Here is an 18,199-nt window from a genome sequence, read left to right as displayed (position 1 = left end):
CTGGGTTCGGGATCTTTCTATGTGGGGTTTGCATGTTCTCCCCAGGACTGCGTGGGTTCCCTCAGGGTACTCCGGCTTCCTCCCACCTCCAAAGATATGCACCTGGGGATAGGTTGATTGGCAACACTAGATTGGCCCTAGTGTGTGAATGTTGTCTGTCTATCTGTGTTGGCCCTGCGATGAGGTGGCGACGTGTCCAGGGTGTACCTCGCCTTCCGCCCGTGTGCAGCTCGGATAGGCTCTAGCCCCGCGACCCCACAGGGGACAAGCGGTTGAAAATGGATGGATGGATAGACAATACATTGATTTACTGCGACAAAAACTAATCAGAAGTGCTAATAACAGATATTATAGAAGCGGATATCATTGTTCACATCCAGAGCCGCCATCTTTGAAACAAACTCAGGGGTGGTCAGCATGCTCCGACTTTCCGAGTCGGAAATCCGACTTCGGGGGGTGTTCCATTTCAAATTCCAACTTCCCAGTACAAATGGAACGCACCTTAAGGTCATGTGTGAGCTGCAGTCTCTCCCAGCTGACTTCATGGAGATGCAAGGCACACCCTGGACTGTCCGCCGTCCAATCGCAGGAACACGTTGACAAATCACCAAAAAAGTAGCGTTGAGTCATTACCCACCATGTTGGAGACACCTCTGACGGTCTCGGGGTTGAGCATGACAATCTCCGTGGTCACATGACCCTCCACGGCCTCCGTCATGTTCTCCACTGTGCAGTTGATGGCCGGGTCCTTGATCTTGAACCAGTTGTCCGCGTACCAGCCGATGAGGAACCACACGTACTTCTTCCCGTAGAGCTTCTCTTTGAACACCTGCGGCGTCAATAGGCATGAGTCGCAGGTTATTACAATACCCGATTCGCGCTAATAGCCGGTCAGGTTGGGTCTATTGGGATGAATTGAGCAGAAGAAATGGCACTAACCTCGCAAAACACCTTCCTGGCTTCTGTCTCGTAGAACAGCCCCACGATGATCCTCGCATCCTGTCGCTGCATCACACGGGACGACGACATGAATATACAGCTTGTTTAGATCATCGGAAACAGGCAAAGAAAATGCAGAGGTAGCTCATGTTGATGCGCCGGTTAAAATCTGAAACTTACAGACGCTCAGGAGTAGCTAATTAATCCTTTGCATTAATTTCTGCCAAACGAGCTGCCTGCTAATGATATGTGCAGCTGTGAAGGGGGGGAGTTGCTGACAGCTGAGGTGAATTTTTAATCAAAGCACCTTGAGGTTTTTGACAGCCACAGCCGGGTCAGTGAGGAAGCTTTGGCGGACGCTGATTTCGATGCCAGCCTCCTTGACTCTCTGCTCCAAGTCGTCCAGAGTCTGAGGGGAGGAAGAGGAGAGCTGGCCTTAGATTGGCACGTCTGAGGGGAAAAACACAATCCTACTGGAAGCAGGAGAGGCTGAAGTGTGTAGGAGACACACAAAGGCAGCGTGAGGACGTACGTACACAACACAGGCAGGGATCTTTACACAAGGAACACGGCTGCAAAGAGCTGGATCATTAACCTCCATTAGGGGAGCCGACATTAAGTGGCTCCATATCGATTGTCTAGTCGAGGAGAGACGCATTGCGCGGTCGATGTGCTTCACGACCAATATTGCACCGAATATGTTGAAAAGACATCCGATAATCACCAGGAGCGATTGCTTGAAAGAGCAACGTGGAAACAAACACCAAGATGAGGACGGCAGCTAATTAAAACAATCCTCCCTTAACCAAAACACATCAATGTGAGGACATGGAGGAAGTGATTAAAAAATAAGCGACAGACTGGGAATATGTGAGTATTTTCTTCATTCAAGGTCTTGAATGTCCTTTTAAACACAGCAATGAGTAAAACAGTATCTTTGTCAAGGTACAATACATAAGTACAGGGCTGTACAAACTACGACCTCAATCTAGCATGCGGGACTAGGGTTGGGCGATATGGCTGAAAACTGAATCATGATATATGTTTTTTATATTGGTCGATATTGATAATTATTGATATTTTTGTGGCCCATGAAAATATGGACCAGGAGAAAAATATAATAAATGTTGATATTTTTACTTCAAATGTAACCTTCTTCTGATTATAATCCCCTCAGCTATCAAGGCAGAAAGTAAATTAAATATCAATACAAGCATGGAAAACAATCAATGTAAACAAAATTAGAAAATTACATTGAACACTTAACAATCTTTAAGGTAAAAAAATTATAAAATAAGGAATATGTAAGAAATGCCTAATAAAGTGTAACAAAATAGTGCAATGTGTGAAAATGTAAACTTAGAGAAACCTGAGAAGAACAAGTCTTTGCAGGTTTAGTGCCACAAAGTACTATAATGCAGTAATTATAATTCAAATATTATTGGACCAAATTATTATTTTAAAGTGGAACAGTTTTTATATTTAGCTATTGGTTTTAGTTATACAGTCCTACACTTTAGTTCCTACCTGTTTCCGTACATCTGAATAGGGAACGAACGTTTGTCAATAAACTTCTCCATCAATGTTGATAAGAAAAAACTGCCATACTGTGGAAGTGACTTCTCCTTTTTTATCCACTATTTCTTCACCCTTTGCACCACTCATTTTCATTTATTTCGCTCTGCACAGAAAATCGACAACCAAAAGTAATGGTTGATACTGTTACACGATTGGCTGTTTAGCGAGTCCCTCCCATTTCACGACAAATTCCTGTTTGGTTAGCTTACCAGACCGCTAGTGCCTTTGTTTTTGCAACAAACCAAACTTTATTCTTTACGTTTTTTCAGACCAAAAAAATATGTATTAATCGAACGTTTTAATGAACACATTTTATATTGATAGGATTACATCGATCTATCCATCCATTTCCTACCGCTTGTCCCTTTTTGGGGTCGCGGGGGGTGCTGGAGCCCATCTCAGCTGCATTCGCGCGGAAGGCGAGGTACACCCTGAAAAAGTCGCCACCTCATCGCAGGGCCAACACAAATAGACAGACAACATTCAATCAATCAATCAATCAATCAATTGATTGATTGATTGATTGATTGATAGACAGACAACATTCACACTCACATTCACACACTAGGGCCAATTTAGTGTTGCCAATCAACTAGGGCTGCAACAACTAATCGATTAAATCGATTAAAATCAATTATAAAAATAGTTGGCGATTAATTTAGTCATCGATTCGTTGGATCTATGCTATGCACATGCTCAGAGGCTACTTTTTTATTGTATTTTTTTTACTTTTTATAATACAAACCTTTATTTATTTATAAACTGCAACATTTACAAACAGCTGAGAAACAATAATCAAAATAAGTATGGTGCCAGTATGGTGCCAATATGCTGTTTTTTTTCAATAAAATACTGGAAAGGATAGAAATGTAGTTTGTCTCTTTTATCCGATTTTAATCGATTAATCGAAGCAATAATCGGCAGATTAATCGATTATCAAATTAGTTGTTAGTTGCAGCCCTACAATCAACCTATCCCCAGGTGCATGTCTTTGGAGATGGGAGGAAGCCGGAGTACCCGCAGGGAACCCACGCAGTCAAGGGGAGAACATGCAAACTCCACACAGAAAGATCCCGAGCCCGGGATTGAACTCAGGACTACTCAGCACCTTTGTATTGTGAGGCACATGCACTAACATCCGTATCAAAATATATATTGACATTGTTTCAGTGGCCTAGCTCTACGCAGGGCGTCTCAAATTTTTCTTTAACAAGTTTGTCAACAGCAGAAATGTGTATAGAGAGAGTATGGACAACTTGGTTTTAGAGTTGGTCCCAAACATGGCGCCCTGTAGTCACGTGAGGGGCTATTGACCAATCAGAAAGAGTATGGCCAGACAATCTCTTCAATGGTTGGTGAAAAGCCCCTCACGTGACTACAGAGCGCCATGTTTGGGACCAACTTTGAAACAGAGTTGTCCATACTCTCTATACGCAGCACACATATTGCCACCCATGGGCCATTGTGAGTGTTGCAGCCATGATCTGGCAGCTCTGTTGTTCTTTTTGTTACAGTGCACTGTTTCTGGGTCACGGGGCAAAGCCACCTGATACTCATTTCCTCTTGCCTACTTGAGCTTTCCAGTCCCCTCACTCGGCGCCAGTAGATTCCTGATGGTTCACCCTCCCAGTCATGTTCATCCCCTCTGCTTTGTTTCCACTCACGCTTCTCGTTTTCCCTGGTTCAGCCCTGAACTGTTACTTCTCCACACATTTTGTGTGCATCTTTAGTTATTTTCCCTCACTCCTTTTTGAGTGTTTTCTGTTATTATTCTTATTATTGCTTCTCTATGTCGAGGTTCTTCTCTGGCTAAGCCAATCGTGACAGTTGCTTGTCAATAACCAAGGGCCTGATTTACTAAAATCCAAATATCTCGCACTAAACCGTGTGAGCACACAACAAAATAGCACGTAAAATTAGTGGGCGTGTTGCGTGAGATCTACTAAGATTGCATGTGCAATTATAAAGTGGTGCAGATCACCTTTTTTAAATGAGGAATTTGCGTGTACTATACGGGGTATCACCACGGAGACACGGATTTACTGCACATTCATGTTATCATGCCCCCACCTGTGGCGTTTTGCTGTTTTCAAACATGCAGGAGACATCTACCACTTTTTATGGGCATTTTAGAAGCAGTCCTGTAAAGCATTTACTTTGACACCACTTTTTTTTTTTTTACTGCCGAAGGTCACGCTCATTGGAGAGAGGCTGTACTTATTCCTTTGAAGACGCAAAAAAATGCATAATTCAAAAGATTTTTTCATATAAGAAATATTTTAATAATAATAAATTCTAAATAAATGACACCAAAACGCATCAATTTAATTTGTTTCAATCAGTTAAAATCCTCTAGCGGCTATAAAATTATAAAATTATGTTGCTGAATAGAATGTTCACAGACACGTAGGACAGAGGACTCTCGTCTGTCTTTGCAGCGCAAGCACTGATCCTCCAGCCATGTGTGGAACTGTCAGTTTGCACGTCCTTCTGACACGTGCTAAATAAAAAGTCAAAAAGTGCTTGCAAAACGTTGAGGAGTGTTAATAATTCACATTGCGTGTCCTAAATAAATGATAAATAATGATAAATGGGTTATACTTGTATAGCACTTTTCTACCTTCAAGGTACTCAAAGCGCTTTGACAGTATTTCCACATTCACCCATTCACACACACATTCACACACTGATGGCGGGAGCTGCCATGCAAGGCGCTAACCAGCAGCCATCAGGAGCAAGGGTGAAGTGTCTTGCCCAAGGACACAACGGACGTGACTAGGATGGTAGAAGGTGGGGATTGAACCCCAGTAACCAGCAACCCTCCGATTGCTGGCACGGACACTCTACCAACTTCGCCAATCATCATATTTGCATCTTCTCCTCCCAGTGTTGTGTGTGTTTTGACTATCAGCATATATTTTGCATATTAATGAAGACAGAGACACAAAATGGATTACAGTCCTTATTCTGCTCACTTAACAGACGCAATTCCCTTTGCAGTAAATCAGCTTTGGGTGAACTACAGTTTAGTACTTGCAAACCTTTAGTAAAGTGTATTATATTACAGGTCTGAGAGTATAGCATCCACTTATACGTAACAATCTTGACAGACTTTCCCACACATGGTACAAATAATTGAAAACACACACATCAAGTTAATGCACAAGTGCCACACAATGTCAACTGCCCACTGAACTATGTGGTTATTACAAAAAAATCCAAGGACCATACCCAATTTAAAATGCTACTACAAAGCATGATGGGTAATATACAAAACACTCTCTCTTCACACTTCCCCATGTTTGCTGAAATGCTAAATTTGTGTCATATGTTTCAATGGGGACTGACCGAGGTGAAGACTTCGGTGGTCTGCTGGATGGTGGCGATGCGAGTCCACTTCCACTTCTGGAATAGCTGCACCCTGGTGGGGTTGTGCAGCGTGGCTGACGGGTGAGTGCGGAAGAAGGTGGGGAAGCGCTGGCGGTTGGACAAAGCCGGTGAGCTGGAGCCATACGAGAGCTGGGGAGAACAGGTATGAGTAAACAGACTTTGTTATGGCAAAATTAGCAATCTCTTGTCTAAAACCACAATTTCAGTGTATGTGTTTGCGTGTGCTGCTTCGTCTTCCCTGCATTTGCCTGGGTTTTGTTAAAGATAAGACACTTTTATGGCCCTTACGCATTCCTGGGGCTCAGTGGAAACAGCTCTACTCGGTTGTTTTTACACCCTAACCCCCACCTTCTCCAAGTATGAGACAAAGAGTGCTGTGATGTTCGAAGATCATTAATTTCTATTGTATTTGTCTTTTGGTCGAAGGTGACTTTCCAAATGGATTTTTTTTTAATAATTGATGTTGTGTTAATTGCCTTACCCAATGCTTAACCAAAATATTCCTGTCCACAATCAGATCGAGTTTGTTGCTGTTTCGCCCCAACCCAGGGGTGGGCAATTATTTTTTACCGGGGGCCGCATGAGCAACCCGAGCACTGCTGGAGGGCCACACCGACAATATTTCAATTAAATTTTGCTCAAATTATTTTTGATATACCGTAAGATAGATAATAATAATAATAATAATAATAATATTTTCATTTAACCTAACTTATCTTTATACAAAAGCAGATAGCTTTTGATGGTTTTATTTTTAACACTTTCTTACACAACACTTCCTGATGTATATTACAATACAAAAATTTCAATTTCTGTCACTTTATCCTGCATCCTCTTTGTTGTGAACGTAGCACACCTGTAAGGTGATTGGCGAAGAAGGAGGAAGCGTTGCTGTTGCGGAAATGAGGAGTGAGGATTGGTTTTCCTTTTGGAAAGAACGAGATAAGTTGAGCTGTGTTAGTATAGCATGCTCAATAAAAGTTTAAAAAGAGCATCAGACTTGGTGTGCACTTCTTCTTGACGCTACAATTGATGTCAGAAGTGGGATGAAATTCCTCCCAGTTCGCCTTGCCATCAAACCTGGGAGTCTTCATTGAGGGCGGAATTCCCCCCGTGGCAAGCAGTGTGGCTGCACCTGTAAACGCTGTCTCTCTCTCTCTGTCTCTCTCTCTCTCTTTGCGGCGAGCTCCTCACGTGGCACGTACCTCCCGATGACGTAGCACACAAACAGTGCAGTATGCGCAAAGTTTTACTTCTGACACCAATTGTAGCGTCCAGAAGAAGTGCACACCAAGTCTGACGCTCTTTTTAAACTTTTATTGAGCAAGCTATACTAACACAGCCCAACATATCTCGTTCCTTCCACACGCACGTCTCCTCACTCCTCATTTACGCAACTCAAGAAGACAACATCTACTTCAGCAGGTCGTTACACTATATTCTTTAAACACAGCAACGTGTGTACCACAAATAAGCACACGGCTTTACCTTTACTTGGCACTCCATGTCTTGTTGAAAACACGCCATTTGTCATCAACTTTTCTCTTTTTAGCGTCTCGGGGATAACCGGGCATCACTTGTCGCTGTGCGTCTTCCCTCACAGGACATACGCACATATAACATTTTTCAAAATAAAAGCAGCACAGTTGTATTGCACGCACGACAAAGATGTTTTTTAAAATGTATTTTGTAATTTGTGATTGCCGCTGCACGCACGAGCATACGTCCACACGGAAGTAATACAAATAACGCTTTTCAAAACAAAAGCAGCACCGTTGTATTGCACACTCGAAATAGATAATTTTTTATATTTATTTTGTAATTTATAATTGGCCTCATGCGGGCCAGACAGGGACGTACAAAGGGCCGGATGCGGCCCGCGGGCCGCAGAATGCCCAGGTCTGCCCCAACCCCTCCTTCTTTCATTCTCAAAAGGTATAAAGATCTGAAAGATTTCTATAGCCCCGTTTACACTGCACAAAAAATCTGATTGCTTTGCCCTCAAGTGACACAGATCATATTTTTTTTTTGCGAGTATAAACGCTCCAAAGTGCCCCAAATCTGATTTTTTGGCATCAAATTCAGTCAACATCAGGAAGTAGCCCAAAGACCATTGGAATCTGCTCTTTTCAAATGGGAATTCAGTCTAAACGGCAATGACACTTTTTCGGCAGCTTTGGGCAAGCTACGTCATTCGTGTGTGCGTTTTTTTCCAAAGGCCGAATTTTCGCTGCATCACTAGTCGATAGTGCGCAAATAATAGGTAATATACAAATGTATGGGCAGCACGGTGGAAGAGAGGTTAGTGCGTCTGCCTCACAATACGAAGGTCCTGGGTTCGATCCTGCGCTCGGGATCTTTGTGTGTGGAGTTTGCATGTTCTCCCCGTGACTACGTGGGTTCCCTCCGGGTATTCCAGCTTCCTCCACCTCAAAAGACATGCACCTGGGGATAGGTTGATTGGCAACACTAAAATTGGCCCTAGTGTGTGAATGTGAGTGTGAATGTTGTCTGTCTATCTGTGTTGGCCCTGCGATGAGGTGGCGACTTGTCCAGGGTGTACCCCGCCTTCCGCCCGATTGCAGCTGAGGTAGGCTCCAGCACCCCCCGCGACCCCGAAAGGGATAAGCGGTAGGAAATGGATGGATGGATACAAATATATATTTTGATTCTGAAGAAATAGCAATTGTTGAAAGACCGGAATTGACGCTCTGGCGCGTTTGCTTACATTATTTGAAAAACAAAGCTAAAGTAGATACACGCTAATGTTCATGTTGCCTCAACTTAACAGCCATAAAAAGATTAGAACCCTCCCAAACATATTACACAACATAAATTATATCCATGCATTATATCACTTTAATTTATTTTCATGAAATCATTTTTTTTCCCACTGTATTCAATTCATTTTTTGTAGTAGTAGTAGCAACTTCCTTGTTCATTTACGGAATACGGTCAACTTTCTTTGTTTTCAATTTATTGAACTCCGGATGCAAGTGACGTCGAGGCCACATTGGGGCCCCATTGCGGTGTGTGTTTACACTAGAGTCTGGTAAAGACCACATTTTACTTGCAGCGTAAACAGTCAGCTGGAAAAATTCGATTTGGAAAAAAATCAGATTTGGATCACATTGGCTTACAGTGTAAACGTAGTATTTGTGTCTCTCTCACTCTCTGTCGCTTCTTCATTTCCTTCTTTCTTTCTGTAGCAGCGTACATTTTTCTCCTCTGTACTCTGATGCGTATTTGGGATTTCAAAATAAAAACTTAAAATAACCTATCTTTCTCTGGATATTTCTTTGTTGAACAGAAACAGATAAAAAAAAACTTTAAATGAAAACAACAGGCGGGAAATGCACACGGCTAATATAGATTGGATTGTTTGGCTTTGACAAAAGGCTGCTTCTTTTGAATGGACATGATTTGAATTCAATCATATCTCATTAAAAATACACCCAATGTGAGAGTGAGAGAGACCTTCCTGCTCGACGAAGATGTCTCCAATGGAACAGGTGGGCGGGGCGGCGGTAAATGCCAAATGAGGACGGTTCAAACAATTACTTTCACAATGACAACTGGAGGCAGCAAGACCCCTCGACAGGTCTCTTTAAATATGAGAAACGTGGCATTTGGGAGACCATCACATACGTTACGCACTCTCCCCTGGCCTCATTACTTACAGCCAAGGAAGAGGAGGAGGAGCTTGATGAAGAATGAAGAACATCTCGAACAATGTGGACTCTTCACAATAACAAATCCCTCAGGGTGCAGCAACCATGCAGGTGAAGTCATTGATAAGCGGCATGGAGCAGCTACACTGTCAGGAAGTGAGGGCTAATTTTGACAAAGAAGCCAAAAGACTATTAGACGCAATTTGGGGCGCGGTGTCGCACTCAAGCGTCCTTTAGAGGCGATTGAACTGTCAGCCTTGAGAGTAATGGTCGACCAGACGAGGCCATGCCTAGAGTACCATAAAACTGTACGTTTGCGGTCAACTTTCTGTCTGCACTTTGAGACATTTGCTTGTATAGGCTTTTTCTAAAATTCTAAATGAATCTTAAAGAGAAAGTGCACTTTTAAAAAATGTTGCCTGTCATTTACAATACCTATGTGAGACAAGCACACATGTTTTGCATTAATGCATAAATAAACACTAGTAGAAGTCAACTAAAAATGAAGGAAATGGGAGTCGCTCTATTCCAGCTATAAAGCGCTCTCAAAACATCCAAAAACATCCATAAATGTTTTATATACAAGCTGTAAGTATACATGTATTGTAGTAACAGGCACATTCATAATTACATGTAATATCTACATATTTTGCTCATTTTAAGCATACAGCGGCATATTAATTTCACAGACATATCACAACCTTTGCTATGTCCTTCAACAACAACAACACTACGAATCATGGCAGACTTCACAAGAGCCAACAACGACTACTTTGGGACAAATGATGATCCAGAACCTTATATTTTTGAGACTGAATATAAGGAGGATGAGCTACAAGTTTCAGAAACGGTGTGCTAAACAGATCTAACATGTAACACTATTGCTAAGTAATTATCAAGTTATAAAAACTACGAACATAGAAAAATAATCACTTACTGTACAATATCTGCTCTCACTGGGATAAAGACTGGTGGGATGTCTATATATTTCCTCTCAAATGAGAAATTAATCATAATTCTCATGTAGTTAAAAAAACAACAACAGTGGCCGTCTTTTTGTGTCTTTCTCGCCATCTCCGGGTCTAAGTTGGATGTCAAAGTTGACCAACTTTTCAGTTTATGGCCACAACCTTCTACTATCCAGGTGAGAGGCACGATTTAAAATAGAGAATTAACATTCACCAACTCAGAGATGATGCAGCAGCTCAGTATGTCAAAATAGCAGAATAAGCTACCTCTCTGTGATCACGGCGCAACTAAAAAAAGTTTGTCCGCGTTTGCGCTTATAATAACAATATCGCTAATACTTGGTTAATATTCAGGTAACGGGATGTATATGGAGTATTGTTGGCAGTTTTTGGATTGTTATTTTAGAGAGCTTCATGGGCGCAATAGAGTACTCCCATTAGCTGCATTGTTAGCCACCTCCTACTTGCCATATTTTACGAGTTACAATGCATAAAAAAAGAAACATGTGTTTTTGTCTTACATAGGGATTGTGAATGATTGGCAAAATTCCCCCCAAAAAGTGCAGTTTCCCTTTAAGAGTGCCAAAATAGGGTAATGGACATGTGTAGCCCTTGATGCTGGAATTTAGACAGTTTAGATACTTTTCCAATGCCTTACTGGGAACAAGTCGTTTTATATGTCTGTAGCTTTAATGCTAATGAGCTGTGTTTGTATGACTCCAAAAAGCGCACTGTACTAAGTCGAAACAACAAGCTGCTTTCAGGGACAGTCCAACTATAATGTGTTCATAAGAGATATATAATATTTATATTATATATATTTATAGATATATAATATAATAGGTGTTCCAAATTTAATAATTGGTTTATTATTTATTTGTTATTATTATTAATAAATAAATTGGCTTTATAAAGTGCCTTTCTGGCTGGTGGTAAGCTACATTTGTAGCCACAGCTTCCCTTATGAAAAAATAATGTATGGTAAACAAACATTGTATTGTGTAATCTATGCATGTTTTACATTTACACTGGAAATGTCTAACATGATAGATGTCACATACCACATACAACAACGTAACATTAGCGAGTGGAACAAAAGGGAAAAAATGTTAGCAACGTTAGCATAGCTTTGTGAGCTACATGCTAATGTCAAATTTTAACAGTAGCATCCTGCTGAAGAAAATACAAAATGATCCAACTTGCAGCTCATATGTTTGTAGCTAAATGACAGATAGTTGGCAGAACTTTATGTTAGGAATTGGTGAGGTGGATCCCAAGGATGCAGAGACGTATTGTGTGTGGACAATAGTTCCTCCTTTTATTTAGGAGAAAACACAAAGTAGCAAAACAAAGGCCATGGTGCTAAACACAAAAAACACACCATGTAAAAAACTACTAAGAGAAACAAAATGCACAAAACTAAAAGCGCTCTATAGACAAGGCTAGGAAAAATACTTCATGAAAGAAGTAAACAGAAAAACAAAGTACAAAATAAAAGCGCTAGACAAGGCTAGGAAAAATACAGGCAAACCTGAGAAGATGGGCACAAGACGAACTAGGGAGTTCTCTGGCAAGACCAACAACATGTGTGTCTGTTGCAAGCAGAAGACAAAGTTCTGGCGCTCACATGTTGTCAGCAGCCAGGTTAAATAGGCTGCCACTTAATTGTCCTCAAGTGTGTGCTGCTGCCTCGCGCCAGCTGCACCCCACACCGTGGACGAGAGAGAGAGTGAACAAGTGACAAACAAAACAGAATTGAGCAATGAATTTCAGATTACCATACTTTATCTTCTTTTAAAATGTGTAGCGAAGCCTGCTTTTGTTGTGGGCATGTGCACAGAGTGGCTCATTTAGCTAGGGGTGGATCACCGGTGGTATGATGTTTATTAGGAATGTTTTTTCTTCATGAAAGGTCACATTTCCAAACGAGAGTGATCTTTTTTCAAAAGTGGAGCAAACGAGGGGCATGGTAGAATATTTTTTGCTGGTAAGCTGACTGTGGACACACGTTCGCTCACATTTGAACCGATTCACAGGTAATAGAATCTGGTATGCAACGGTACCAATTTTCTGCACTAGTGTGTGTGTTAATAAATACTAATTGTTTTTTATAATAAAATCTAATTTATTATTGCAACATTTAAAAAAAGGGATGATTATAATAACTGCTGTCCAGTTGTTTTATGTTGTTTCAATAGCACATTTCTGAGCCTCAAGTACAGTTGCAAGCTCAAGACTTAAGACGGCAGTAGTGTATAGTTTAAAGTGTGTTGGTCATGACAGTCTTACCTGTCTCAAGTTGCGCCCTACAAAGTGTTAATGCTGTAAGTATTGTACTAGTTAAACACCAACTGTTTTATTGTAACGTATATCTTTGTAGTTTTCATTAACAAATTTGAATGTGTTGGAATATAAAAAGTTACAATTTCTAATGCTAATCGCTAATATAACATGTCAATAGCAAAGGCAACGTATATTAACATCAAGCGAGCACATTTGTGGAAAAGTGGAGCCTTACTTAACTTACGTTGGAGACAATTTTTTGGCATTGAAAATGGCAACGTTAGCTCGAGGTTGTTGGGCTGAGACCGCTCTCAGTGCTGCTGGAGTGATTGCCAAGTACCAGAGTGAGTCGGCAACCGGGCGCAGCACAGGCACCAAAACATGGCACCGTTGGCTAATGTTGGCTCCAACAGTAATAGCTAAAGGAACCTGTAGTCAGCTGTCACTGCTGGGTGGAAATGTCTCTTTTACAAACCGAGAATGTCATGAGAAAGATTTCCCAACAGTGGGAAAAACTTCAATCCAAACACAATTAGACTTAAGCTGCAACAGAGTGGAAGCATCCCCCAACAACCTCGAACAATATCTCTTAATTACAATCGGCCGGGTTTCCCGCAGCCCTTGAGCGCTCGATCAATGGCCAAGTGTGCTTTTAGAGACGAATAGGGGGGATCAAATGAACAAGAGTGAAAGGAGGAGGCGATTATATCCCCTTTTTGATCCAGGATCTGCGATTTCTCTCTGTGATGAGGCCGTTGGACATGTGCAGAGGCTCCCGCGTGGGCAGAAGTAATGGAGTACGACAGTGGGGAGGTTGTTTCCCCGCGTCTTAAAAGACGGACAGATGTCTTTAGTGTGTCTTCAGGCCGCTCGAACTGAGACAGCATTAGAGGTGAGCGAGAGGAAGGACACGAGGCGCTGATTCCAGCCACTTGAAGCGATTGTTTTCGATGACTAACGTCTTCAATGGGCAGACAAAGCTAATCGAGAGCAGAGTGAGAGGCAGAACAAGGCGCGGAGAAGGGCTGCGAAATGAAAAATATCTGCTGTGAAAAGCAGACGACATCTGAGGGCCGTCTTTTTCACGAACAAACGTGTTGTCAGGCAACACACACACGACCGGACAATGCGCTTTGTCCCATGCTTTTATGTCTCCGTCAATGTCTTCCGCCAAACTGTCTCGCTGAGTGTCAGCGCTGATTCAGTGCGCCGTCGAGTGTCTTCAAAATGAATAACAGACACCACATTGATTTGGGAAACTATGTGTAAACATCTGCTCCACCGACAGCTAACATTCACATTTAAAGGCCTACTGAAATGTTTTTTTTTATTTAAACGGGAATAGCAGATCCATTCTATGTGTCATACTTGATAATTTCGCGATATTGCCATATTTTTGCTGAAAGGATTTAGTAGAGATACCGGAAGTAGCGTGACGTCACAGGAGCTAGTATTCCTCACAATTCCCCATTGTTTACAATGGAGCGAGAGAGATTCGGACCGAGAAAGTGACGATTACCCCATTAATTTGAGCGAGGATGAAAGATTCGTAGATGAGGAACGTTACAGTGAAGGACTTGAGAGGCAGTGATGGACGTATCTTTTTTCGCTCTGACCGTAACTTAGGTACAAGCTGGCTCATTGGATTCCACACTCTCCTTTTTCTATTGTGGATCACGGATTTGTATTTTAAACCACCTCGGATACTATATCCTCTTGAAAATGAGAGTCGAGCACACGAAATGGACATTTAAAGTGACTTCTATCTCCAAGACAATACATCGGTGACACACTTAGCTACTGAGCTAACGTGATAGCATCGTTCTCAAATACCATACCATACCAACTTTATTTATAAAGCCCTTTAAAAACAACCACAGTTGAAAAACAAAGGGCTGTACACCACAAAGAAATAAAGGCAAAGGACAGACTAAAAATGAAGATAGAAACAAAATAAATAAACCCCTGACTGGAAGGATAGACAGAAGACCAAAAATACTATTAAACCATGTACATGTAACTACACGGTTAAAAATTCTCAGCCTGGTAAGGCTTAAAAATGCTGTTGCTAACGATGCTAAGGCTAATTTAGCAACTTAGCAACCGGACCTCACAGAACTATGATAAAACATTAGCGCTCCACCTACGCCAGCCAGCCCTCATCTTCCCATCAACAGCCGTGCTCACCTGCATTCCAGCGATCAACGGCGCGACGAAGGACTTCATCCGTGGGTTTGGCGGCAAGCATCGGCTAGGCGTAGTAAGTAGTCCTTGTTGTGTTGCTGTAAGTATTGTACTTAGCCGCTAAGACACCGATCGATCCCACCTACAACATTCTTCTTTGCAGCCTCCATTGTTCATTAAACAAATTGCAAAAGATTCACCAACACAGATGTCCAGAATACTGTGGAATTTTGTCGAAGAAAACAAGAGGCTTTTCTATCGGGTCCGATGGGGTCCAACCACTTCCGTTGCTTTTGTGACGTCACGCGCATAAATCATATCCAAAGGAGTTTTTCAACCGGAAGTGTGGCGGAAATTTTAAAATTGCACTTTATAAGTTAACCCGGCCGTATTGGCATGTGTTGCAATGTTAAGATTTCATCATTGATATATAAACTATCAGACTGCGTGGTTGGTAGTAGTGGGTTTCAGTAGGTCTTTAAATTTTATGTAACAAAACAAACACGTTTATGCAAATGCTATCTTTTCTTTAAAACTGTCACTGCTCAAAAACTAATAATGAATCAAAATCAATGTTGTTATGAATTATTGGCACATTGAAGGCCCCAATTACTTTACATCAAATATTGTACTTTGAAAAAACGCATATTTTGGGTGTTTGCCATAAAAAAAACATAGTTTTCTATGACAAAAAGGGCATAAAACAAGCAAACAATAAAAACACAAAAACATTATAAAATATATAATCAACGGATAGATTTGAAGATTATCTACAGATTTAACCATTGAAAATAAAACAAAAATTAAAATAATGTATGACTTATTTTTAACACTTTTAACCCTTTTGGATCCATAGGAATTATAAAAAGTCATTGCTTAAAAAATAACAAATAAAAATCAGTGTTGTAATGAATTATTGACTTATTTAAGGCTCCAGTTACTTTGCATCAAATATTCCGCTTTTAAAAAATTTGGGGGTGGAGGGGTAGTTGCATAGTTTGTGTTTTTGCCATAAAAAAACAAGTTTTCCATGACAAAAAGGGTAAAAAATGAATAAATAGAAATAATAAAAACTTATAATCGACAAATAGATCTTAAGTTGATCTACAAATTTAAACGTTGAAAGTAAAAAAAAAATTAAAAAAAATAATGTATGACTTATTTTTAACACTTTTCTGAGTGGGACCATTTTGGATCCCGAATAATTTTAAAACTGTCACTGCTTAAAAAATAATAATGAAAGAAAATCCGCGTTGTTATGAATTATTGACTTAGTTAAGGCTCCAATTACTTTACATCAAAAATTCCACTTTCGATAAATTTTTTGGGAAAAATGTAGCATAATTTGTGTTTTTGCCAAAAAAATCCAAGTTTTCCATGACAAAAAGGGTAAAAAAATTAAATAAATAAAAAATAATACAAACTTATAATCGACAAATAGATCTGAAGTTGATCTACAGATTTAAGCAATGAAAGTAAAATAAATAAATAAATAAATAATGTATGTCTTATTTTTAACACTTTTCTGAGTGGGACCATTTTGGATCCCGAATAATTTTTAAGTTAAAGTACCAATGATTGTCACACACAAACTAGGTGTGGTGAAATTATACTCTGCATTTGACCCATCACCCTAGATCACCCCTTGGGAGGTGAGGGGAGCAGTGAGCAGCAGCGGTGGCCGTACTCGGGAATCATTTTTGGTGATTTAACCCCCAATGAACTGTCTTGAAAAATAATAATGAATGAAAATCCGTGTTGTTATGAATTATTGACCTATTTAAGGCTACAATTATTTTACATTAAATATTCCACTTGGAAATTTTTTTGGGGGAAAATGTTTGTGTTTTTGCCATAAAAAAACCCACAGGGTTTTATTGAGCAAAAAGAGCATAATACATTTCAAAAGTACTTTATATCAACAGATAGATATGAAGTTGATCTAGCGATTCAAGTGTTGAAAAATATTTTCTATATGACTTATTTTAAATTTTTAACTGAGACCCTGGGATCAAAATGGACCCCGCGTACACTAATTTTTTTAGTGTGCGGCCCTCAGTGGCAAAGGCTTGGACACCCCTGCAGTAGACCACCAAGTCGCTTGACAAAATTTAAAAAAAAATGTTTTCCACAAGACGGTGGTTCTAATCATATTTAACCAATAGAAAACTGTGAGTCATGATAAATGATATCAAATCCCCCTAACTTAAAAACTCAGTCGGTGTTCCTCAAGGATCTATCCTTTGTCTCTTTATTATTTTCACTGTATATTAATGATCAGCTTGATGTATGCCCAGAGTTTAATACTCAAATGTACGCTGATGATATTGCCATTTTCCGTTAAGGTAATGATAATATGGAAAATTCATCAAAGCTTAAAAGTGCACTAAATGATTATTCAGGCCTGGCTGAATAACAAGTGCTAAACGATAAATGCAACAAAAACCGTATGCATGATGTTCAGCAAGCAGGGAGTAGACATTTATATTAAACATTTCTTTACAAACTGGGCATTTCAAAACCCATTGAACAGCAATTAAGATATTTGACAGAAAACATCATTTTTATCATAAATGTAATGTTTTACAGAAATATAAGTTTTTACACAATGAAAGCCTGTGACACTTTCTTTACAAACGTATATATGGACGAGCTCCCACCCCTGTTAAGGAATACATCCATAAAAGAAGAGCCACAAGACTTGGCACCATGTTAGGAACTGGAGGTGACTGCGAGGTGCATCACAAAATACTTCCTGATGGACTCCGGTTGTCCCAATACCAATATTTTGGTACCGGTACCATAATGTATTTCGATACTTTTCAAAATAAAGGGGACCACAGCAAAACGTCATTATTGGCTTTATTTTAACAAAAAATCTTATGAAACATTAAATATGTTTCTTATTGCAATCAAATAATAATTTTGTCATTATATAAAATAGTGAACATAGTAGACAACTTGTCTTTTAGTAGTAAGTAAGCAAACAAAGGCTCTGAATTTGGCTGCTGACATACGTATGCAGTAACATATTGTGTCATTTTCCATTCTATCACTATGAGGGACAAGCGGTAGAAAATTGATTATTATTCTACTTGTTCATTTACTGTTAATATCTGCTTACTTTTTGTTTTAACATGTTCTATACACACTTCTGTTAAAATGTAATAAGCCTTGTTGTTTGGT

At 40.1% G+C, this 18,199-nt stretch overlaps 1 protein-coding gene across 5 annotated transcripts in view; it reads right to left on the bottom strand.

Moving 5' to 3' along the window:
* gabbr1a (gamma-aminobutyric acid (GABA) B receptor, 1a) overlaps positions 1-18,199 on the bottom strand; it is a 238,125-nt gene that overhangs the window by 97,342 nt on the left and 122,584 nt on the right. For all 5 annotated transcript variants that reach the window (XM_062062735.1, XM_062062732.1, XM_062062736.1 and 2 more), the window contains 4 exons: positions 5,866-6,036; positions 1,247-1,348; positions 940-1,005; positions 638-829 (listed from right to left, as the gene is read on the bottom strand). In XM_062062735.1, the coding sequence (XP_061918719.1) occupies positions 638-829; positions 940-1,005; positions 1,247-1,348; positions 5,866-6,036 (531 nt within the window). The remainder of the gene's footprint in view (positions 1-637; positions 830-939; positions 1,006-1,246; positions 1,349-5,865; positions 6,037-18,199) is intronic.

This window comes from Entelurus aequoreus, linkage group LG11, assembly GCF_033978785.1.
Source record: "Entelurus aequoreus isolate RoL-2023_Sb linkage group LG11, RoL_Eaeq_v1.1, whole genome shotgun sequence".
Classification (NCBI taxonomy): domain Eukaryota; kingdom Metazoa; phylum Chordata; class Actinopteri; order Syngnathiformes; family Syngnathidae; genus Entelurus; species Entelurus aequoreus.
Note: the sequence above shows the minus strand (reverse complement) of the source record. Positions and strands in the feature narration are given on the sequence as shown.